The sequence below is a fragment of the Lissotriton vulgaris genome, chromosome 2_1 (assembly GCF_964263255.1).
Source record: "Lissotriton vulgaris chromosome 2_1, aLisVul1.2, whole genome shotgun sequence".
Lineage (NCBI taxonomy): Eukaryota > Metazoa > Chordata > Amphibia > Caudata > Salamandridae > Lissotriton > Lissotriton vulgaris.
In genome coordinates this window covers 720,728,674-720,752,027 of record NC_141687.1, presented here as the reverse complement: position 1 = coordinate 720,752,027, position 23,354 = coordinate 720,728,674, and the positions used below count along the sequence as shown (strand labels likewise).

The window sequence follows — 23,354 nt, the reverse complement described above, 5'->3', positions numbered from 1 at the left end:
CTTCCAGGCAAAGCCTGGTGGTAAGGGGCTGTAAAAACTAAAAATGTCCCCCTCACAATCGGAGAGGATTCCGCTTTGTGGTTTTCTTTTTGAAAATAAAAAAGAAAATTGAAACTTTACCATCGTCATGTTTGACGGAGACATATGAGAAAATTCCAAATGATTCATAAGAACCAATTTGAATGCCTCAGTTGACATACACGCCTTTTCTAAGCATTTAGAGTATGTGTATTTCTTATCCAGGGACTTCTGTTACTGAAGTCTTGTAGTTTGTATTTATTATTTGCAGGATCACCTGTTGTTATTATTTGCAGGATCATGTTGTTATTTTAATGTTAGCATATTTATCATTTACAATAACGAATAAAAAATACCAGCGGTGATACCAGCTATATATGCACTCAAGGCACCAACAGCTTTTTAATAAGGAAACTGGCCAGGAGTTGGGACTTAAAAGAAGCTGGTTTTACTATATTCTGAAGAAGCATAGTGTGTATTTGAAGAATTCATTTTATGCTGACCAACATACTAAAACAAGCATAGAAAAAAGTCAATAAGTCTGGATTTATTGTGTTAACTCATGCAGTGTTAGCATAGTGGAGTATGACACATGGGAGGAAGATAGCAGAAGTGGACAGAGGGATATAGTTGTAAAGTAGTCCATTGTCCAGTTATTGCAAGCATTAAGTTGGAGGCAGAAAGACACACTCAAACAGCAAATAGTAGTAGGTAAGAGGTGAATACTCCACTGGGCTGAGCCAAACCGTGATTCACAACATTTCAAGGCAATGGCTTAAAAAGGCTGGGTGATGGCAACAACTCACAGTAAACTGCCCCATTTGTTTACAGTGATGCTGATGCCCCTTAAGCAAAAAGGGCAGGAAATCATTTCTGATCATTTGCATAAAACATGAATATATAACATTATTTTGAATCCTTTCGTTTTCTTCATCATTGCTTTCAAACGATGCGCCAGATCTGAACTCTGTCCAGGTACAGAGTGTACAGCGGCTTCGCCAGCGTGGCTTGTTTTTCCGATCTCCTCCAGCCAGTCCTAACATGCCCCAGTGCACTGTATGATCAGGCGCGCCCAGCCAGATATGTCTAAAAAGATCTCTTAACATTTGCACTTTTTGTACAACAAAAACAACATTCCAGACAAACATTCTTCCAGACTGGGCTTGTGGGCCTGGCACGTTCTGCTTGAAATCTGTAAACTGGCACATGCCAATGTAGCCACCAGGCATACGTCTGCCCAATACATCTTCTCTCACAAGGCAAGCATTCGAGCTCAATGGAAACATCAACCCATTTCAAGGGAAGTAAGCAAGCGCTCCACCTTTTCACCGTTGTGCAAAACCTTAAGAGTGTAAAACCACACAAACACAAATGCATTCCAATGCAACTTTTGTTGTCTCGTTTTCTTAATTCCATGAAAGTGGCAGTACATTGAAGTAATATCTCCGGATTGCTGTTTTAAATTTCAATGTGCAGCCCTTAAGATCTTTTTTTACACAATAATAATGTTCTCAATGAAAGATATTCTGATGGACTGAGCCTTGCGCTTTGTTTCCTCAAGTAGCAGCACTCCAGGCGCCTGTGTGAAAAGGGATTAAAAACACTATGCAAGCAGTATGTGGTTTCCTTCTTCATGCTTTGGCTCATGGATGGTGGTGGGATTTTATTTGATTATGTGTATCTGTACAGCAAGGTGAATTGAAACATCACAATCATGCATTGTTGCTATGTGAATAAAAGATGCCTCTTTCACCATGACAAATATGCAGTGGATCAACAAAAAGCACGGCAGCAAAATCGCTTAATTTGGAAAAATTAAAGTAAATAAATATTTGCTAGGGCACTGGTCAGGCACACTGCACCACCCATTACTGCTGACAGAGTTGCCAATGGCAGTATCAACACAACTATTAACCGTCACACTCCTCCTACAAGTGTGACAATTCAGACTATTCCCGACCCTAAAAGTTATAAGAATGGATTGGATGGCAGGAATTTTTTTTATTGTATTTTGAAATAATAAACAACTGTTGTGCTCATCTCTCTAAATTAAAAAGACAGCGACACCATGTGGCAGACTGTCATAAGTGCTGGTGCTGACAATTAAGTGCTGGTACTAAGCACCAGAAGCTACTGGCTCAAATTAAGCAATAGGAACAGTGGAAGACAGGAGAGAGCCAAGCATATCACTCACAAAAGATGACCCACCGTAGCAGCTATCAAAGTCAGATCTTGGCCCTGGAGTTTGTGTCAAGACAGTAGTTATGTTATGGCATGATCATTTATGTTAAGTACAGTTGTCTAAATGCAAGTACTAAAGCACTTATGGAATATGTGTGCACAGTTTTAGTTTCCGGGGACCGGTTTCTGGCATTTTAGCCGTCGTCGGCCCGGCTTGCGTGAATCCTGACCATTCTTACCCAGTCCAAAGATCAGGGCTTGATCCATCACGTTATTTAGCTCACTGCACCATCCCAGCTCAGAACCTGGCTATATGCAAATCAGTCTGTCCCTGGCCCAGTGCATCATGGGAACAGGGCAGACTAAACTACCAAACCAATTCTTCACTAGAAAGGAGACAAGCTTCCGGGGACCGGTTTCTGGCATTTCAGCCGTCGTCGGCCCGGCTTGCTTGAATCCGATGGTGCAGTGAGCAAGGGACTCATGTCTGAGTATACCCTGCCACACCTATAGTGGCCAAAAACGATTCAGAAAAGGAGGTGGTGATGAACAGAGTGTCTGAATTAAGCAGACCACTCTTACCCAGTCCAAAGATCAGGGCTTGATCCATCACCGTTATTTAGCTCACTGCACCATCCCAGCTCAGAACCTGGCTAATTGCAAATCAGTCTGTCCCTGGCCCAGTGCATCATGGGAACAGGGCAGACTAAACTACCAAGCCAATTCTTCACCAGAAAGGAGACAAGCTTCCGGGGACCGGTTTCTGGCATTTCAGCTGTCGTCGGCCCGGCTTGCTTGAATCCTGATGGTGCAGTGAGCAAGGGACTCATGTCTGAGTATACCCTGCTACACCTATAGTGGCCAAAAACGGTTCAGAAAAGGGGGTGGTGATGAACAGAGTGTCTGAATTAAGCAGACCACTCTTACCCAGTCCAAAGATCAGGGCTTGATACATCACCGTTATTTAGCTCACTGCACCATCCCAGCTCAGAACCTGGCTATATGCAAATCAGTCTGTCCCTGGCCCAGTGCATCATGGGAACAGGGCAGACTAAACTACCAAGCCAATTCTTCACCAGAAAGGAGACAAGCTTCCGGGGACTGGTTTCTGGCATTTCAGCCGTCGTCGGCCCGGCTTGCTTGAATCCTGATGGCGCAGTGAGCAAGGGACTCATGTCTGAGTATACCCTGCCACACCTATAGTGGCCAAAAACGATTCAGAAAAGGGGGTGGTGATGAACAGAGTGTATGAATTAAGCAGACCACTCTTACACAGTCCAAAAAATCAGGGCTTGATCCATCACCGTTATTTTGCTCACTGCACCATCCCAGCTCAGAACCTGGCTATATGCAAATCAGTCTGTCCCTGGCCCAGTGCATCATGGGAACAGGGCAGACTAAACTACCAAGGCAATTCTTCACCAGAAAGGAGACAAGCTTCCGGGGACCGGTTTCTGGCATTTCAGCCGTCGTCGGCCCGGCTTGCTTGAATCCTGATGGTGCAGTGAGCAAGGGACTCATGTCTGAGTATACCCTGCCACACCTATAGTGGCCAAAAATGATTCAAGAAAGGGGTTGGTGATGAACAGAGTGTCTGAATTAAGCAGACCACTCTTACCCAGTCCAAAGATCAGGGCTTGATCCATCACTGTTATTTAGCTCACTGCACCATCCCAGCTCAGAACCTGGCTATATGCAAATCAGTCTGTCCCTGGCCCAGTGCATCATGGGAACAGGGCAGACTAAACTACCAAGCCAATTCTTCACCAGAAAGGAGACAAGCTTCCGGGGACCGGTTTCTGGCATTTCAGCCGTCGTCGGCCCGGCTTGCTTGAATCCTGATGGTGCAGTGAGCAAGGGACTCATGTCTGAGTATACCCTGCCACACCTATAGTGGCCAAAAACGATTCAAGAAAGGGGTTGGTGATGAACAGAGTGTCTGAATTAAGCAGACCACTCTTACCCAGTCCAAAGATCAGGGCTTGATCCATCACCGTTATTTAGCTCACTGCACCATCCCAGCTCAGAACCTGGCTATATGCAAATCAGTCTGTCCCTGGCCCAGTGCATCATGGGAACAGGGCAGACTAAACTACCAAGCCAATTCTTCACCAGAAAGGAGACAAGCTTCCGGGGAAGGGTATACTCAGATGTGAGTCCCTTCCTCATTGCACCATCAGGATTCAAGCAAGCCGGGCCGACGACGGCTGAAATGCCAGAAACCGGTCCCGGAAGCTTGTTTCCTTCCCAGTATAAGAATTAGTTTGGTAGTTTGGTTTGCCCTGTTCCCATCATGCACTGGGACAGGAACATACTAATTTGCATGTAGCCAGGTTCTGAGCTGGGATGGTGCAGTGAGCTAAAAAACGGTGATGGATCAAGCCCTGATCTTTGGACTGGGTAAGAGTGGTCTGCTTAATTCAGACACTCTGTTCATCACCACCCCCTTTTCTGAATCCTCTCTTCCTGGGAGACCGGGTCTTCGGTAGGAGTATCGGTGGGCCCTGGAGAGGGCTAAAGATTCTGCGGACCTCTTGCGACCGACAGATATCCTTTACACGGGGATTGGCATCAACTGTCCCAACAAGCCCACTGGCCGCTGCTTGCTTCAGAGGGGAATGGAACGATAGGAGTGCCCCGCGCTGTCCCACTGACCGCAGGACCGTTGTTGAGTGGCCTAACTTGCTGCAGAGAAGGGTAGAAGCGGGCGAGACACACAAGCATGTACCACTTTGCGATTTCAGCGTGCACCGCTTGAGCCTTGCGAGGGTGACTCCTAGGGGGAAGACACAGAAAGTTAGGCAGTGCACTTGATATAGAGATCAAGCCGAGGGATTGGTTGAGGCCAATTTATTCTTTGCAGAGCCTTCTCAGGGCAGTGCCTGACTTCAAGATGGCGACTGGGACCAGTCTTGACCACCTCCAAGGGGGACTCCGGAGGCTCCGGGCCACTCCTAAACTGAGCTGTTGGGGCAACTCTTCTGATCACCCTTTACATAGGCGCTTCATTCTGGGGGCATTTCAAGGACGTGATGTCTACTGTACGATTGGGCCAGGAAAACGCCTGACTCTTAGATGGTACCCGACCCCTGCCCCCGTTCGGCCTGCTGTCTTCTCCAGCTCTCTGGCGTCTGCCTCTCCCGGCTATCGAGCCTCCTGCTGATGACGCCTTGATAATCACAGAAACAATATCCCCATGCCCATCTGGATTTTGTTTGGACAGTGGGTTTCTTATCTCTCCAACTCCCAACCGGACATCCGGCTTAGCCTCTCCCCATCTCCCTGTTTTGTCTTCCTTCCACCCCACCCCCTGACAGGGGAGTCGGAGCATTATGGCCGATGCCCGGTGCCAGACAGCTATAGAGGAGATCGGCACTGGTTCATCCCCTTGACCGTCAACTACCAAGCTGGACATTGAGCACAGTTTCTCCCCGTTTTGTCTCCTTCCTCCCCCTCCCTTTGACAGTGGAGTCCGAGCATGATGGCCAACGCCCGGTGGAACTGCCAGACAGCTATAGAGGAGATTGGCACTGGTTCTTCCCCTTTGCCGTCACCTACCCAGCCGGACCTCGGAGACAGTTTCTCCCCGTCTCCCTGTTTTGTCTCCTTCCTCCCCCTCCTCTGACGAATTTACCTTAACACTTCTTTTTAATCCTATGTTTGTTAAGCTTTTTAACAATTGTAACTTGTAACCTGTAATTCACTGATCCTCATGTAGAGCGCTCTGATACCTACGGGTCTAGCCAGCGCTATACAAAACTCAATACATAAATAAATAAAAATTGGTGCATGCCAGTACTTGATTAAATGGTTGCCTTTTCTGCTGGGGTGCATTCTGCGCGTACATGGTGCCAAGTCATAGTTAGTGTACACAGGATGTTTGCCTGAACTGGTGGTAGCCACAGCTCTGGTTGCGGCGTAGCCTTGATGCTTCAGTGCATGGTTGTAGCATGGCCTTGTCTTTTAAAAGAGGCTGTGGCGGTGGCGGTGCTCCACACCTGTTGCTCTGCCATGATGCTCTACGCTTGTCGACCTGTATGAAGAAGGCGAGTGAGAAGGACAGAAGGTCATGCTTTAGGTTGAACACTTGCTGTCACTGTTCTTTCCATGAGTGGGGTTTACTGCTGTGCTGTGTTTGACTTGTCCGAACTGAGAAGTTTTTTTTTATATTAACCTACTAAGAATGAAATTGACTTCTAATGTATAGTGTAACACTAAACAATGCAACTAAGATGCCAAAGAGCTAAAGTAGACAAAAGGTATTGACTAGCGGGAGTCACGAATAATGCTTGAGCTCTTGCTGTAACTTCTGTCCAAGATGCTTGCAATATGAAATCTGTCAGACACCCACATTATGTCCACAGAGGACATCTAACCCTAGAAACGATGTGCTTTGAGAACTGGTGCATTAACTATGATGCACCCGTGTTTGTGTAGTCAGAGCATCCATATTGGTCAGATGCACACTAAATGCATGATGAGGAAAGGGCAAAAAAATACATATAAGGAGGAGGTGCATAAACTGATTAGGAAAACACAGTGGGTGGAGACAAATAGCGCAAGCCGAGGAGAAAAAAAAGAGTAAAACTGAGGATGGGGGCACAGATATCAATATCATGCATTGCAATGGAAAAATGAGTCATAAACAAGGACGTGTCAGGCAAGCAGACAAAAACATGTAAAGTACTACGACAGTCCAATCTGCTGCATCAATATGGCAGATAGCAAACAGGGCACCTCGCAACACAACCCAGTATGCTTGAAACAGAGACAACTATGAAAATATCATCTTATGCAATCTAATGCATGATTTCAGGATGCATGCCGAAGACCATCTGTTGACTTATTGTTGACTTAGCTGTTGATGTGATGACCACTGTTCATCATCACCAAGAACACACAAGACACTTGGGGCCTGATTATGAGTTTGGCGGACCTGGAGCGGACTGCCATCCTGGCGGCCCGCTCCCACACTGCCAAACCCGTGGTCAGGCCGCCCACCAAACTACAAGTGTTTCTCGTGACTGGCGTTTTTGTTTTTACACTCCCACAGCGTTGCCCAGAAAATGAGCACCGCAATGGGAATGCCAAAAACAGTTCCTGCACAGTATGGACTCAAAAGTCCATCCTGTGCAGGAAATGGGGTGCATGCACATGTTGTACCCGCCTGCATCCATCCCCATGCGGAGGAGGCACAGGGGGCCCTTTAGGACCTCCTTTGTTTCCTCTCCGCCATGATTTTCATGGAGTAGGAACCTCCATGACACCACCGGCGGAGAGGAAACTCATGATGTGCTTGGATGCTCCCTGGCGGTTGCAGCAGTGCAATGGCGGTCTGACTGCACGAGTCCTACTAGGACGGTCGGAGCGCCGGTGGCTGGAACGCCACTGCCACGAACCTGCGAGGACCGCCAGGCTCGTAATCAGTCTCTTATTCTTTGCCAAATTATAAAATGATAATCACTGTAATAATCCTCATGTCCATTTGATCCGTTGACACAAAGGCATCTTGTCAGCGTCCCTAAAGACCAAGCACCATTTCTAAATTTCTCAAGTAGTGTAGACCAGCCAATGTAAATGGGGAGAGTTGTTCTTTAGCCGGCTGCTTTTTACAGTACAGAAACAGTTTGACAAACTTCGCAAAGGATATGAAAAGGGATCTAACCCCTAAATATGCATAATGCAAAAAATCTGTACTTCATCCAGCACAAACATCTTGTGGTAGGCTTTCGGAAAGACTTTGTTATATTTATGCCTTCTTCCAAAAAGGCTAAGTTGTTTATGTAATACATGGAAACTATTCTGTAAAGCAGAGAGGCAGCTGGTGAAACAAAGGTCCCTTTACTGGGACCCTCTAACAAAGGAATTAACTATAGGCCAGACATCACCAAATAGGTCTACCAGGATCATAAGCAAGCTCACAGAAGTAATTCTATATTTCTTTCTTAGTAGGAGAATTAGTTATCAAAATGAATGGTTGTAAAAATAGATTGACTAATGGGAGAAAAAAGAAGACTGGTTGCTTTAGTGACACAAAAGGGAAAGCAGCATAAGCAATTAACCCAAGAGGTTTGATTGAGTGAAGAGAGTTACCTCAAAGGAACTTCTATGACAAAAGAGATTGGTGGAGCAAGTGGACAAATTTGTGTAACTCTATACAACTGAATCTGACAAATGGAAAGAGTTGAAAGGGTAATAAGGAAAAGTACTAGGCAGTGGCATAACGAATACAAAACAGTATTAAGAAAGGAACAGAAAAGTGTGAATCAAATACACACAAGGAGAAGGCAACAACAAGTAAGTAATGTTAGTAATAAACAGTATAATCTAGCATCAGTGCGGAGTCTAGGGGCCAGATGTAGGTAAATGTCATTTACCGATTTTTAAATACCGAATTTTACCGATTCGGTATTCAAAAATCGGTAAATGACATGTAGGGAAAAAAATCGGTATTTTTTACCGAATCGGTAAGATTCGGTATTTACCGCTTGGGTAAATACCGAATCGGTATTTGCTATTGAATCCTATGGGCCTTGAAGCCCATAGGATTCAATAGCAAATACCGATTCGGTATTTACCGAATCGGTAAAAATACCGAATTGCTAAGGGGGACAGGGTGTCACTTTGACACCCTGTTGCACCCCTGTAACTGGCTTTTGCGCCATGTGGCACACAGACATGCCCTTAGGGCATGTCTGTGTGCCACATGGCACAGGTGTACATGCACAGATGTGCATGTACACATGAATTCGTAATTTACCATGCAATTGTATTGCATGGTAAATACCGAATTCTTAATGCCCTGTAGCACTGTTAGACATGCTACCTACATCTCAAATTGCATATTCGGTATTTTTACCGAATGGTAAATTTACCGATTCTGTAATTTTACCGATTCGGTAAAAATACCGATTCGGTAAAATTACCGAATATGCCCATTTTTGGTGACCCTACATCTCCATAGCCCTTTATCGGTCGGAAACGGCAGAAAATCTGTATTTTCGGCCGATTCCGATCGGTAAAGGGCTACCGACATCCAAGTGAGAAGAATGGCAACCAGAAAGAAAGTGGCGCCATGATTAAGATTTGTGAAAGAGCATGAGGAAGCAAAACAGATACTACCCATTGAGTGAAAGAATGGATGTCTATCTGGAACCATACTTTTCTTTCAGCCAGGTCACAGAACGCATATAAAACAAGGAACTACCCAGCAGAAGTAGTACCTAAACTGAAGCAGAAGGCTGTTACATAATGACATTAGAGATAATACAGAAGTGAACTACTAATATGACACACTCTATGAAGATGGGAAATCAACAACTTTTTCATATGCTGCAAAAATAACACCAGAACCAACAAATTATCTAAAAAGCCTTGTGAGTCCCACATTCACTATCACGTAGCCAGCCAATACCCCCCACACAATGGACCCTATATATTTAGCTACAAAACTGAAATGGTGACAGGGAATTCCAACTAAAATCATGGATTGTGGCCCCCATCACCTTCAACGCCCTAAGAAGACCTATGTTGACTCCGTCTTTGTTAATATTACCAAATAAATTGGTACCTGCCATGCTAGACAGCTGAATCAATCCTAATCCAGGAACATCTTAAAAGTGGCATCCATGTTGAAACTGGCAGCGAACAATCCAGAATTGATAGAAGTGAATCGTTATCATTACAAGAGCCCTGAATATCTCATTCTGGAAATATCCGCGCTGAAATCTCCTGGTGGAGCAACCAGTTATATTCAATGTTTTGTGCATCAAGTACAACTTATATGGAGATAAAACACAGGAGATACAGGTACTTGCTCCTCGCTACAACCTCACCCAACCTCAAATTTCTAGCACCTCCAGATCAATAGGTTAAGCATAATTAATAGAAAACACATTTGGACAAATCTATGAACATGTTGGACTAGTGTCTACGGTAGTGAGTCAACCCTTACCCCAGTGTGCCTCCCAGACTAAATGATTTTCCCATCTTGGACTACCCAATTAGCTCCTACTTCCCTTATCACAAAGGAGCAGCCATCAATGGAAAATTGAATAGGACCGCTCTCCTCTAATCTCAGTATATTGGATCCCAACTCCAAAAACCTCCCCATTCTTTTTATGATAAAACATCAGGGTGAAAGGTATTTCATGTGGTACTCGAAGAGAAGACCCACAAATAAAATAAAATTGATTTGAATCGGAGTTGTGAAGTGGTCAAAAGGCGACTTAACTTTACCGTACGCTAATATATAAGAATATTGTAATGATCAGGCCTTCAAATCATAGGTTTTGTATGTTCTATTAGGAGCACCTCACATCCACAGAATCGTGGCTCCATGGATAGTTTCAAAACCTTATTAGAACATTGGAATTTTGGGAGCTCCATTGCAGACAATGGAGTGCTCCCTGCTTCTACGGGCCGGTAAAGGCCCGCAGAGCAACATTCCAATGTTCTACAAAGGCTTCTCGAAGCTCGAGGGGATTTATATCCCCTCGAGCTTCGAGAACGCCTTGTTTAATTTGTTAGAACATTCTGCCCTCTAGTGGCAGAATGTTCTAATAGCCTTATAGCCCTTCCTAGCAGGGCTATACCGGCAATTAAAGTCCAGCTGTCTTGTTAAAGTCCCACGCCTTCGGCTCGGGCCTTTGACGATTCAGCGGGCCTTTAATAGCCGGTATAGCCCGCTACGGCGGGCTATAAGGCTATAATAATGCATTACCTCATTGGACTTAGAATGCTGCCCAACATTGTGTGACAGCATTCCACTAGAAGAATCTTCTAGGAGATACCACACATACTCTGTATATCAGAAGCGTGGATGAATGGCACTGAGCACCTGGCCTGGTCAATCATTTACAAGAACATATAGTAAAGACTGCTATCCTCTTGCTAGTGTTGCATTTAGTTTATCCAACAACGTCAGCTAAGCTACAGTTAAACAATATGTGCTGGACAACTGTCCCATAAGTAGCCAGTCATTGAAATAGGTATGAATGAGTGACCCTTGACTCTGAGATGTGCTGCATCTACCCCCATGATTTTGATGAAGCTTCCTGAAGCAGGCACATGGTTAAATGACCAATATCAATACTGGACTGCAGTAGGAAAAACACATTTGGAAAATCACAATCTTCTGGACAAAAGATTATATCTGCCACCAGCCGCCGCCTGTGCAGGTAAGCGCGGTGAGGCGGTGGGGCTAGGTGGAGGAGGATTTCGACAGATGACCTAGAGGGAAAATTAATTATTCATTTCATTTTCCCTCGATGTCATCTGTTGAAACCCCACCCGGCCCCAACGCTCTTACCTGCACGGGCGGCGGCTGTCTGCCACCTTGATTTACAAGTGCCAGAGCCCAGGCTATAGTGAGCACTTTGAAAATTTCAATATTTTGTCTTCTTCTCATGAATTGCAACTTGGCTCAAAATCTGAGAAATCACTTTCTCTTTAGGATCATGTATTGATCCAACATGGATGTAACTCAGCCAAATAGGAACCAAACTAGTTAATGGTCCAGTACCAGTTGCAGAACAGCAATTAACAATCATGAGCAATATCTGTATATTCAAGATATCTTTATATTTATACATCTGCATTATTAATATTAAATTGCTTTATTTTATTGCATTTGTTTTCAATCATTTCCCATTGGTAAGTTCAGGCACAAATACTATTTAAATGTCATCATTCTAAGCGGAACTATATTTGGAAATTCAGAACGAAAACAGACAATTCCTTGCCTTCCATAATGTAACAAAAGTTCAGCATCTCTACTACATAAATAAATAATAAAAGTATCTCTACTTGACAGACCATCGTATGGTGGCAGTCTTTTGCATGCAGACTCGTTTGATGTGGTTGTGGATAAAAGCGTGTGGTGGATAGCCCCTTTACAGTTTATCTCAACTTAGACGACAAATTGAAAATATGTAAACATTTAAAACAGACACCTTCACTTTCAATTTGCTTGTTTTCCTGTACACTGAACACTCCAGAAGGCTACAGAAGGAAAATAAGACTTAGGATTCTCCATTCAATAAATGCGGATCGTTAGTGGAAAAATGTGTTAGGGTGTAGTCCAAATGCTTTTTATAACACTTACATTTCTGGCTTTTCTGGTAGCAGAGGTCCATCGTCATTTTCCAGGACTTGGCTTCAACATGTGTGACAGCTATTCTTTTAGAATTCTGACTAGTTCCTAACTCCTGCGAAGATGCCAGTAGCACTGAAACTACTCTTATTTCTGTGACCAGTTTTGGCCATGTCTGCCAAATCAATCAAACATGATAAAAAGAGACATAGTCTGTCAGGTAGAGCTCTTGTTGAGACTCACAGCATTTGGCATCCTACCGAGGCATGGTTCTGCTATTCTCCCTGAACAGAATCAATTGTGATAGGAGGTGGATAGGAGCAGCCTCTGAAACCATTTAGCCATGAAAGCATTATTGCTCTAGCTTAGGGCAGGACTCAGAACTGAATCTCGGTCCTCATAAGAATTCTCTTTTCTCTTTTCAGCTGTAACCTGGACTTAAGAAGATGTTAAGAGCCACAAGATCGAACCTTTTTACAGATTTTCTTTCATGACTCTATACAACCCTTGGTTAAACGAATCTTACGACTTAGAAAAATAGCTGGCTGCATGTCACCTTCGGAAAAATGAATCCTTTAAAAAATGAAGTCATAATGGTTGGAAAACAACCAGAAAGGTGGCCATTGAGCCTTGGATATTCCTGAAATCTGCGAGTTCTGAAGAATTTAAAAGTGATGTTTGATGCACAACTTTACACGACACCACAAGTAGCAGCAAAATTAAACATAAGTTTGAATTCTGAAGTGAATCTTTCCTCTTCTGTAATTTCCACAAAGTGCCTTCAGTAATCATGATAATAATAATCTTAAGCAGTGTAAACAGTGTATATTTAGGGTCTGATTCTGATGTGGGTTGGAAAGCTTACCGACCGAATCGGTTTGGAAATGGTTTCCGACCCACTGGGATCGGGAGAATCCGACCGACGGAGTACAATGCATCCGGATGCTTCCAGATACGATTTGGTTGGACTCCCATTGACTTCAATGGGAGCATATGTTCCTAACCGCATCATAATTGGGCCCTTGGTCGGGAAGATACGTTCCCGATCCGATTTGGAAGGAGCAAATGCCATTAGGAGGCCTTCCTAACCGCATCAGAATTAGGCCCTAGGTGGGAATGCTTTCCTAACCGCATCAGAATCAGGCCTTAATGTTAGCTAAATATCTGATCCACCAACAACCAAAACTGTTGAATTCTGTTACTCTTCGGATGAATCAACTAGGCTTCACTCAAGTGCCTTCACTGACTCAAATTAATGGACTCTGTACGGACCAGCAGGAATACTAATTCAGAGGTCCTTCTTTTCTGTGTGACAAATACATTGACTACTTAATCACCACAACCTTATTCTACATACGCTCCCAATGACAAAAATTAATGAATGCTAACCACCTACTGGATGCCTCACAATCAGGATTCCGTGTCAACCACAGCATTGAGACTGTGCTGATTGCCACCACAGACAACATCAGACCTCAACACCATCTCCAACAACACCCTCATCAACAGGCTCTACAACATGGGCATACAGAGAGACGCCCTAAAATGGATCACCTCCTTCCTTACAGGGCGCACACACAGAGCATCTGACTGCTTCCCTTCACCTCCATCCCCAAAAGACATTATATGCGGCGTACCACAAGGATAATTTCTCAGCCCCACCCTGTTCAACATCAATATGATCCCCCTCACAGACATCATCAGATACCATAATCTCCTATGCAGACAACACTCAACTGATCATTTTGCTCACAGAGGACCCCTCCAACAAAAAAACTTCTGCAACGCCATAACCAATGTAGCCAAATGGATGAGACACACCTGCCTCCAACTCTACTCTGAAACAAGCATTTACAATGCAATAGGTCTCGCACTGACATTATTTTGAGCTGTTGTCATCGTAAATGTTTTTTTTAATCCTTTTTGAAGCTGCTGCACCCTTGGATTTGAACAAATAAAATCCTGGAGTGAGGGGGAGCTGCAGTTCTGCCAAGTGGCCGGTAAAGCCCGGATAAGATTGGATATCTTTTCCTTCTGTTGCAGTGTCTGTTTTTCCCTCCTCGCTCCTGAAAGAGTAACTTCGCGTTGAGGCTGAGCCATTCCTCCATCCATTGCACGAAGCCTGCCGTATTCAACCTCCGTAATCCCCTGTTACAGGTCATGTCAAGAGTGGGGTGGGTAAAGAATGACGATTCACTTTTATTCATTCCTGTACGCTGAGCTGACGGGGAGGAAAGCGAAAGCACGCGATGCGCGCGCTGTGCCGCCGCTTTGGTGCTGGAAGGGAGACAGGAGGTGGCACGCGCGGACAGGAGATGTGCACGCGTACGGAGTGCACATCTCTTGTCCGCGCGTGCCACCTCCTGTATCCCTTCCAGCACCAAAGCGGCAACAATAGTCTCGCTAGCAAAACAGCGCATGCTCTGCATTCGCACGCGAGACCTTAAAGCGGAAGTACTGATCTCCGGGAAGAACACCTACTCATGGGAACATAGCTGGTGGCCTGCAAAATTCTGACCTACACCCACACCAAACGACCATGCATGCGACCTCGGCATCATCCTGGACAGCCAACTGACCATGAAACGACAAGTCAAGGCAGTCACCTCCTCTTGCTTCCAAACACTTTGCTCTGCCGATTCTTCTGATGGATCCCAACCAACATCAGAAAGACTGTCACTTATGCCCTCATCACCAGCTGCATCGACTAAGGCAACGCCCTCTAAGCCGACATCTCCATCCAGCTACTCACAAGATTCCAGACCATACAGAACGCAGCAGCTAGGCTCATCCTGGACCTCCAAAAATGAACCCACATCACCCCCCATCTAAGAGACCTCCACTGACTCCCCATCCAGAAGAGATGTCAGTTCAAGATCCTCAAATATGCATGCAAAGCCCTCCACAATCTAGCACCTGCCTACATCAAACATCAACTGTACAACCAACCCTCTAGACACCTGCGCTCCTCCTCATTCGACCTCACCCCCCCCCTGCATTCGTATTAGCGGTGGCTGCTCTTTCTCCTTCTTCACTGCCAAGACTTTGAACGACCTTTCACTCCAGCTCCGTACAGCCCCCTTGCTGGCAGACTTCAGGACCTAGCTCTTCGACAGAGACACCAGAGGTGGCAGTGTTGTGCTTTACAAATGCTGAATTATTAATCGGTCGTAGGAGGACAGTAGAATGACCTACCACAACCAATTTGCGGAGAGGAGGATTAAATGTCCAGTTAAAACATTAAAAACATTGCTATTTTGAAGACTGCACCAAGTTCCACACCAAGACACCACTTTACATTATTACACAGAGAAGAGACCTCTACAGTTCTCTGCCACACCTTTCTATATCATTGAGAAATGTCATCAGGCCGGCTGATGCTGAACCATCAGTTTGGATATGTAGTGGGGCACAGGGTCATGTAAGGCCTCACCAAATGAACATAAGGTTTTGAATTTCACCCTTTGTCATTGAGACTATTACAATTGAGGGAGATGCCCTTTGAGTGTTCCAGACTGAGGACAAGGTAAGCTGAAGATGCACTGCAGCTGTCAACGTGGGCGATGACCAATGTGAATATGATGGTAATCTATTGTGGCAGAGCAGCAGAGGCAGGATTCAATTTAAAATGCCAAGGAGGAATGACACTGCTTTGTGCCTCCGTTAACCTAAGAAAACAAGGTGAGATGGCCATAAATAGCGATTACCAGACAGCAAGTTCTTTCAAAAGCAGCCAGGGAAATGCCCTTAGAAAAGTAAGGGAAGTGCAATTAAGTGGGGCTTCTAGGACCTATACCTTTGAGGCATTCAGCCAGTACTAATGCACCTTTGTTTGCAAGGGAATTAGGAAATTAATGTGTTATGGTATCTTATGGTATATGTTATGATGCCATGGTATGTTATGTCATTTTATAAAATGCTATTGTATGCTAGGTAATATTTCTGTACAACTCTGCCACCCAGGGTTAGGGGCTTCTGGTATTCTGGAAAAAGGGGGAGGAGATGTTGGTAGCTTTTCTGGTAATGCCACCAAGAAGTCAAGGAGGATCAAAGCTTAGCTCTGGTCGCAGGAAGTGAGCAATTCTCTTCATTCAGATTGGATAGTCTTGGATTCCTACTTGGGACAGAACATTGACTGACTGTTAGTTGCTAAACAGTGTATTTCCTTCTATGTGGTTTATTGTGACTAGCCTGGAAGTAGGTCCAGGGATAGGCTTGATATTTTCAAGCCAATATCTTGTGCCTTAATCTGGCTATCACAAGTTATTCAGTCATCACTAGATATTGTGTACCTGCCCTGAGCAGGTGGTAAATGGGATTGGGGGGCCAAAGCGGGTCACAGGGCTAAAGGCAGGGAGTAGAGAGGACCTCTCGATCAAGGGGAGACTGTGGCTTTGCTGAGGGAGCATTCCATGTTCCACCCATGTAGCGGCAGACATTGGGCGGTGCAGATGTCCACAGCCCATGGCCATGATGTTACCAGCTGTGGATTTGCAACCCTGGATTACTATGTACAGTAAAGTTTCACCCGGTAATGGTAGGTGTGAAAACACCTGGCCCTCAGCAGTGTCTGGAGTAGTATGTTCATGGACATCGGTCTTGGTCTACACATAATGAGGGCTTAATGGAGTAATAGATTGTGCATTTGTCACAAGTTAAAGTTTACTTGCTACAAAGAGGAGGCCCCAGATTTGAGGGTAACTGGCTATGGTTTCGAAAACTCAATAAGGCTTTCTCAGCCGTGAAGTCATCAAGTTATGAAGAATACTTTTTTATGTGAAGGCTAAGCTTTAACATCCTAAGATTTCGTGACAGCAAATGTAACAAATTAATCTATGTCAATCATGCAGTGTGTTGACAAAGTTCTCCCGTAATCGGTCAATAATTATCTGAAGTTTCAGACCATCTGACATGCCCATGAAATTAAGCAGAAACATTAACGTTAAACATTCTGAGACATCAAAATATATTTGAAAGCTATGCCGTAGTGTTAGGTGCCATTTTGAAACATTGCAATCTTAAGAATTTGATCAAAGATAAACACTTTTGCTCAGGGAGGCATTGATTAATTTGCCATCTTTAAATCACTTGCCCAGCACAGATCAAAACACACGTGTTTAAAGCAATGCATTAATGTCCTACTCCTTTGCAATTCTCAAGCTCACTTCTGCCGTAGGAGACAATCACCTGGCTGCTCCTCGTGGATCATTACTCTTCATAATATGATCAGTACAACTAATATTTATCTGAAGAAAATAAAAAAAATAGAGAACTGCATGCCTTTAATTCTCTCCTTCTGGCGTTTAAAAGGTCTCTGAACCCGAAATGACAAAGGGTGAAGATCAAAGAAGTGTCCATGGTGTTGGTCTGACATCCTCTTAGAGCCCTTGTAAGCGAATTTAGCAGAAGTCAATATCCTAAATTCTGGCGGTTGTGGGACAACACTGGACACTTGAGATTTAATGACAGGATGACTCTTTTGACTGCGTCTTCTCAGTTCTGGGTCTAAAATGAATGTTTTCGGTTTTCATTTTCTTTTCCTGTGAAGAAACTTTCCCCAGAGCAGAGAAATTCAGGAAAGTCGTCTCTGGAAGCTCTTTAGGGAAACCTTAAGGCACATTTAATGCTTGGTTTGCAAATCTAATTTGAACCCAAACCTGAAGTGACCTGAGTTTAGCTGGGTCATTCTTTTAACGCTGGAAACCCTAGCTGCAATTAGGTAATTCTCCCTTTCATATGGCAAAGCAAAACAATAAAGCTACATGGAAAGCAAATAGAACGTCTGATTCGGCCCATTATCCCTTCCCGCTTGAAGACTGCCAGGGCCAACACAAACATGGCCGCAGCTTAGCTTTCCCATACTGCAGGAAACATGAACACCATCCACCTGACGGAAAAAAGGAAAGAAAATGCTTGAGCAAGCTTGTGGTTTGACCTGGAAGGGGGATCCTTTCCCTGCTGCCTGTGAGGCCAGGCTCGGGCACGGTGCTGTCTGTATGTCTGTCTAACTGAAACACTTTGTGATGTTTCTATTGGACTGACTGATATGCAGATGTGTCTACACCACTGAGCATGAAAAGGACATCAGGCTCCTGCACATGTGGACAGACCAATCCAAAACCCTACTTCCCTCACCACACTAAAGGGTTTACATTAAATCCTCATCTGCGTAAAGTTCTGAAAATAAACCTTTACTGAACTACTGTATCCGCCTGAGATCCCGCTGCTTGGAGCCAACGCAGAAAGCCATCCAAGTCAAATACATTCACAGAACTGCTACTATGTCTGCTCTGGGGAGAAGCAAAATGCAAATATAAAATTATCATTTATGAAAACGCAAAAATGTGAGTTATGTAATGCTTTGAGCGGTGTTTGGCAAGTAGCAGAAAAAGAAGCCATTGTACTTGAGTTGCCTTTTCTTTGCTCTTACAGATGTAGTCCTCCTCATGTGCATCATGACTGTGAAGGTGGCTTACTAAGCCGGTTAATATAGAAAAATGGGGTTCACCCAGTACTGTGAGTGGAGCGTGATTGGCACTCTTCCTTAATATCATTTTTTGTTAAATAAACCAAAGCGAGGGCTGCTTCTATGGCAGAGTCATTCAAGGCAGTCGCATTGAGCACGACCACCAGGACATCTGACCTACTGTTTGTTGCGGGGATGCTCTTTCAGATGTGAAAAACTGAGTTGGGTCAAGTTGAGTTGGGAGAGTGACCTTGAGTCCATTTTGAATAGAGGATGTTCTGGCTAAGGTGGCTAAAGAAAGCTTAGCAATGACTTACTGCCAATTGACATGAAAAGTAAGGTCCCCAGATGTAGCACCTTTCGGTTCTGTGCAGATGTTGTGTGCATGTATTGGGCTGTATCATTATCCATGCAATAAACTATTTTCAATCAGCTCCAACGTCTGCATTAGATTTTTGCTGACAATGCAATTGAAAGTGGCACACACACATTAAAAGTACTATCAATGGTGGAATACAGTCTAACACTCAATGGGGCAACTTTGCTGTCAAGGTTAAATATATTGAGCCTTAAATTGTGCTGCATTTTCTGAGTGAAGCCTGTTTTCTAGGTCTTGCCTTTGAGACAGCTTTAGTAGTCTTCCCAGACCATTGTCCCCCTTACAAAAAAAATTCATACAAAAGATATATACACAGGGGCTTTTGGTTATAGGGCCTCATCTATTGGTCTGTTAAACTGCCATTCACATTTTGCTTCCACCCACTACAACCTACAGCACAGAGCAATGAGCCAGTCCAATTTACCCCGTGGCTTCCTTTACATACAGTGACTCCATAAAGCTGATACACAGTGTTTAAATTACCCTACAAATAGTTAATGCTATCTTCGGTTGCAAAACGAGTTCAAAGAGTGCTCTTATATTTTATTGTTTATGTTATGTTAACTTAAATAGCGGCTATGTATTTTGCTTCTGTCCATTTTAAAAGTTCTTGCTATAAATTGTTTTTGATATTGTAACATAGCTGACTGCAATTTGAATACTTGGCTAGGTGGTGATCGATTCATGTCTGTAATACTACTACTACTAATGTTACTCCTACTATTGATACTACTACGACTAATAATAATAATATACATGTACAACTGAATGGATTGTGATTTAAACAAGCACTAGTAAAATGTCTGCATCAAGTAATGTTGATAAAAAACATTTTTTATGGCAGGCATACAGGTGATTGCATATTTTCCTTTTTTGTGGCATAGACTTGCAATGAAAAAATTAAATATGCCTTGCATCAGCTTGCCAATGCCAGGCCTATTGGCTTTGCTAATGCCTTATTACATTAGATAACATCCAGAATTATGTTGTTTGCACATGGACTCATTATGATACATTGTGTAGAGTAAGGTTTTATGAATGCAACCCTGCTGTCCTTCAGTGACCAGAGCTCTGCTGTTTCAAGGCCCTGCTATATACATGTGCACAATTACTAAGTTGTTTGTGACTTACTATTGATAAATTTATGCCCACCAAGAGACCACATCAGAAATATCTGTTGGCCACCGCTGGGGCCCTGGGCCAAGAGTATGATAACCCCTGCTGTATAGAATAAGATCTTCTAAGCATTACTTTACCATGCAGTTCCAAATCAGTAGTATCGTTTCATGCACAGGCAAGGTATCTCATTGTGTATGTCCCATCAGTGTCCAGTACTAGAACTAGAACACACTAGTCAGGCACACAGCGCTCTAGGAATCATGTGCAAGGTTTTGAAGTGGTTTCACGAAGACTGCCTAGTTAGCTTCACATTAAATATCATCATATTTGGGAGTCACATGAGCAGACAGACAGTTCTCTGCGTCCTGCTCTTTTTGGTTGAACCAATACAGCATGCTTTGTCGGGCCATCGATTCTTGTTACCTAGTGTCTGTGATATATAAATCTAGTTTGGCTGTAGATTATCCCAATGACTAGCAAGAGGCTGGGAGAAGAACAGAGGGTGAGTGCAACCATTCACAGAATCTGTGTGCATGTGATCAGCAAGTTTATTGGTTGTCTCAAATGAGCATCATTTATTGGGTGGAGGTGTATTGCATCTTTCAGGTCGAGGGGTGGGAGGAAGAATGTGTGTTTAGCTGTGTGCTTGTGTGTGCATGTGTGTATGCGTCCATGAATCTGTCCGTTCTTTGGACAATACGATCTGCTGCCTAACTATATCAATGAGTCTGAGGGTGTATATGTCTTACTGGTGGGTTACTTACACGTTATAGTTCTTTCTTTCTATGTTCACACACAGTTACCCAAAATGTCCATTCTCAGCACTTAGCTAGTAAATGGCACTGGTACTGAGCTATGAGCAGCGTCGGCCTTAGGCATGAGTGAGCTGGGCCCAAGCCTGGGGCGACACTATTCTGAAGGGTGCAGCAGGGAGCTTCCTGACTTTGTTGTGCAAACAGCAGCTCGTTCATCTCACTTGGTCTCATTTGGGTCCTGTTAAAGACTCTGTAATCAGCCCTTGATGTACCTCAGCATAATTGTTAGCACCCCATCAACCCCCTATCCTTTCCCCTCACACACACCAAAAAACCAACACATTTTCTTTCTGCCAGGGCGCTGTCACTATCAATCCGATTTAGGGCCAGCCCTTACTGTGAGGACAGAACAGATTGAGAGCCATTCTGTGGTAATCTGCAACCAAGTGACGTCCCCGTCGCACTAAGATGAACGAGTCGATTTCTTAAAATGAGAAGGTAATCTAATATGATCGATATTTCAGTAAATTTTACATTCTTTTGAACATTTGGAAAGTGCATTCAAGTGTACAATAAAAAAAAAGAACAGCCACCAGAGTGCACAGATTCCATTTCTTCCCCACTGACTTCATACTGAACAATTGATTGCACATGCAGCCGCTCCCCAGGGCTTCCATTTACAGTAAAATACCAAGAATTACCATCCAGCTGAGAAATAATTCAGCAAGGCATGGAAAATTACATTGCACTGCCAATTTCCATGCACACAGCTGTTCCTTTAATCGAAGATTATGTCAGATGTGTAGGTAACACATTCTTCGATGAACGAAATGGTATAGACAGAAGTGCTGAAATACAGACCTCTGATTAAATGTGATTCTACTGCTCTATATATCCAGCTACTACCATAAGCCAGAAAGTGTCAAGAATAAATAAATAAGTGAAGATGAAAAATCTTACCTTAGAAAACAAGTCAAAACATCCCAGCCGGCTGATGACACAGTAAACTTCAGGCAGACGCGGTCCTTTACCACTAGGCTGGAAACAAAAGGAATGGTTACATTTTGAATGGCAATTGGTTAGAATATATGTCTATTATGATGTACATGAACAAATACTACTTCTGTTCTCGGGACATTTACTTTCATTTCCAATATTTTTTTTTTTCAAAATGTGTAATATCCACGTAGATCTTCTGAGCTGTCATGTGTTCCAGTGACTTTTATGCTACTGAAAATGATTCGTGTGTAGGCAATGGAATGAGAACAGAACAACTGGCTAGCACCTGTTCAGACCCCTAGTTAATGAGCCTGCTTTTTCATTGTCAAACTAAAGCAACAAATGATGTTGCTGATCACTTTTACAGCGAAAAAGCCATCTTTATATGTATAAATCAAAGGCATATTTGGCAATTCAGGATGTGGTTGCCTCTCTGTATGGCACTCATTTTTGTTCCTACATCATCGTCTCACAAAGACTGGGTGAATCACATTTTTTGGGTGAAATTAATGAAAATGTTGTGAGATTTCATACAATTTCCTAGCTGGTATCTCCCGTGAGAATTCAGTGTGAGGGCATGCCTCATGTTCACAATTCAAACAAGATACTCCAGGAGAATGGTTCCAAGAAAAATGTTTGTCTATCATAGTTTTAATGTGCCCACGAGACACTTTCTGATCATAACAGTCTACAGAGGACTAAAATCATGCAACATTTTGTGCCCTGTTAAAAATAATCTGCGTTGGGCCGAAGTCACAATCCTCACCAGACAATAAAGAACAATAAGGAACAGAAGCCAATCTGCTTCTTAGTTCTATTCCATAACGTAACCAAGGTCCAGATGCAGGTTAAGGATGTAGTCTTGTGCCTCCCTTACATTAAGTACATTGATATCTTATTGACTTATGGATTCGCTTCCAGGATCTGACTTCCTGCACAATTCCAAATGATTTACATGCAGTGTTCCTCTTTCCTAAAAACCTTTCATAACACAACCACAGGTTGCTTTGAAATACTCCTGCCAACATAAAATACAGTATTCTTTCACGTTGTTTTCAAACTATTCGTTTTCAAACGTTTTCTTCCATACTATAGTCATTCATTACATCATGGGGTTTTTGATCCGCGATCAGTATGACATAACAACTGGATCGTGTGTTAATTCATTTTGGAGAAAAAGGTGTTGCATGGCAGACGGCTGGCGGCAGGGGAACAACAGTCAGTCAAAAGAAAAGAGGAACGAAAATAATGATCTTCATAAGGTCATTGAATATAAGCTTAATGGTACCCACTCCTGGACCATCAGATTCACAAATCTCAATGTAGCAAACAAAATTGTTGAGT

General features: G+C 43.6%; 1 protein-coding gene across 3 annotated transcripts in view; it reads right to left on the bottom strand.

The window, feature by feature from the left end:
* Positions 1–23,354, bottom strand: part of DENND2B (DENN domain containing 2B) — a 1,017,138-nt gene that overhangs the window by 151,801 nt on the left and 841,983 nt on the right. For all 3 annotated transcript variants that reach the window (XM_086955999.1, XM_086955998.1, XM_086956000.1), the window contains one exon: positions 21,972–22,049. In XM_086955999.1, coding sequence (XP_086812125.1) covers positions 21,972–22,049 — 78 coding nt within the window. The remainder of the gene's footprint in view (positions 1–21,971; positions 22,050–23,354) is intronic.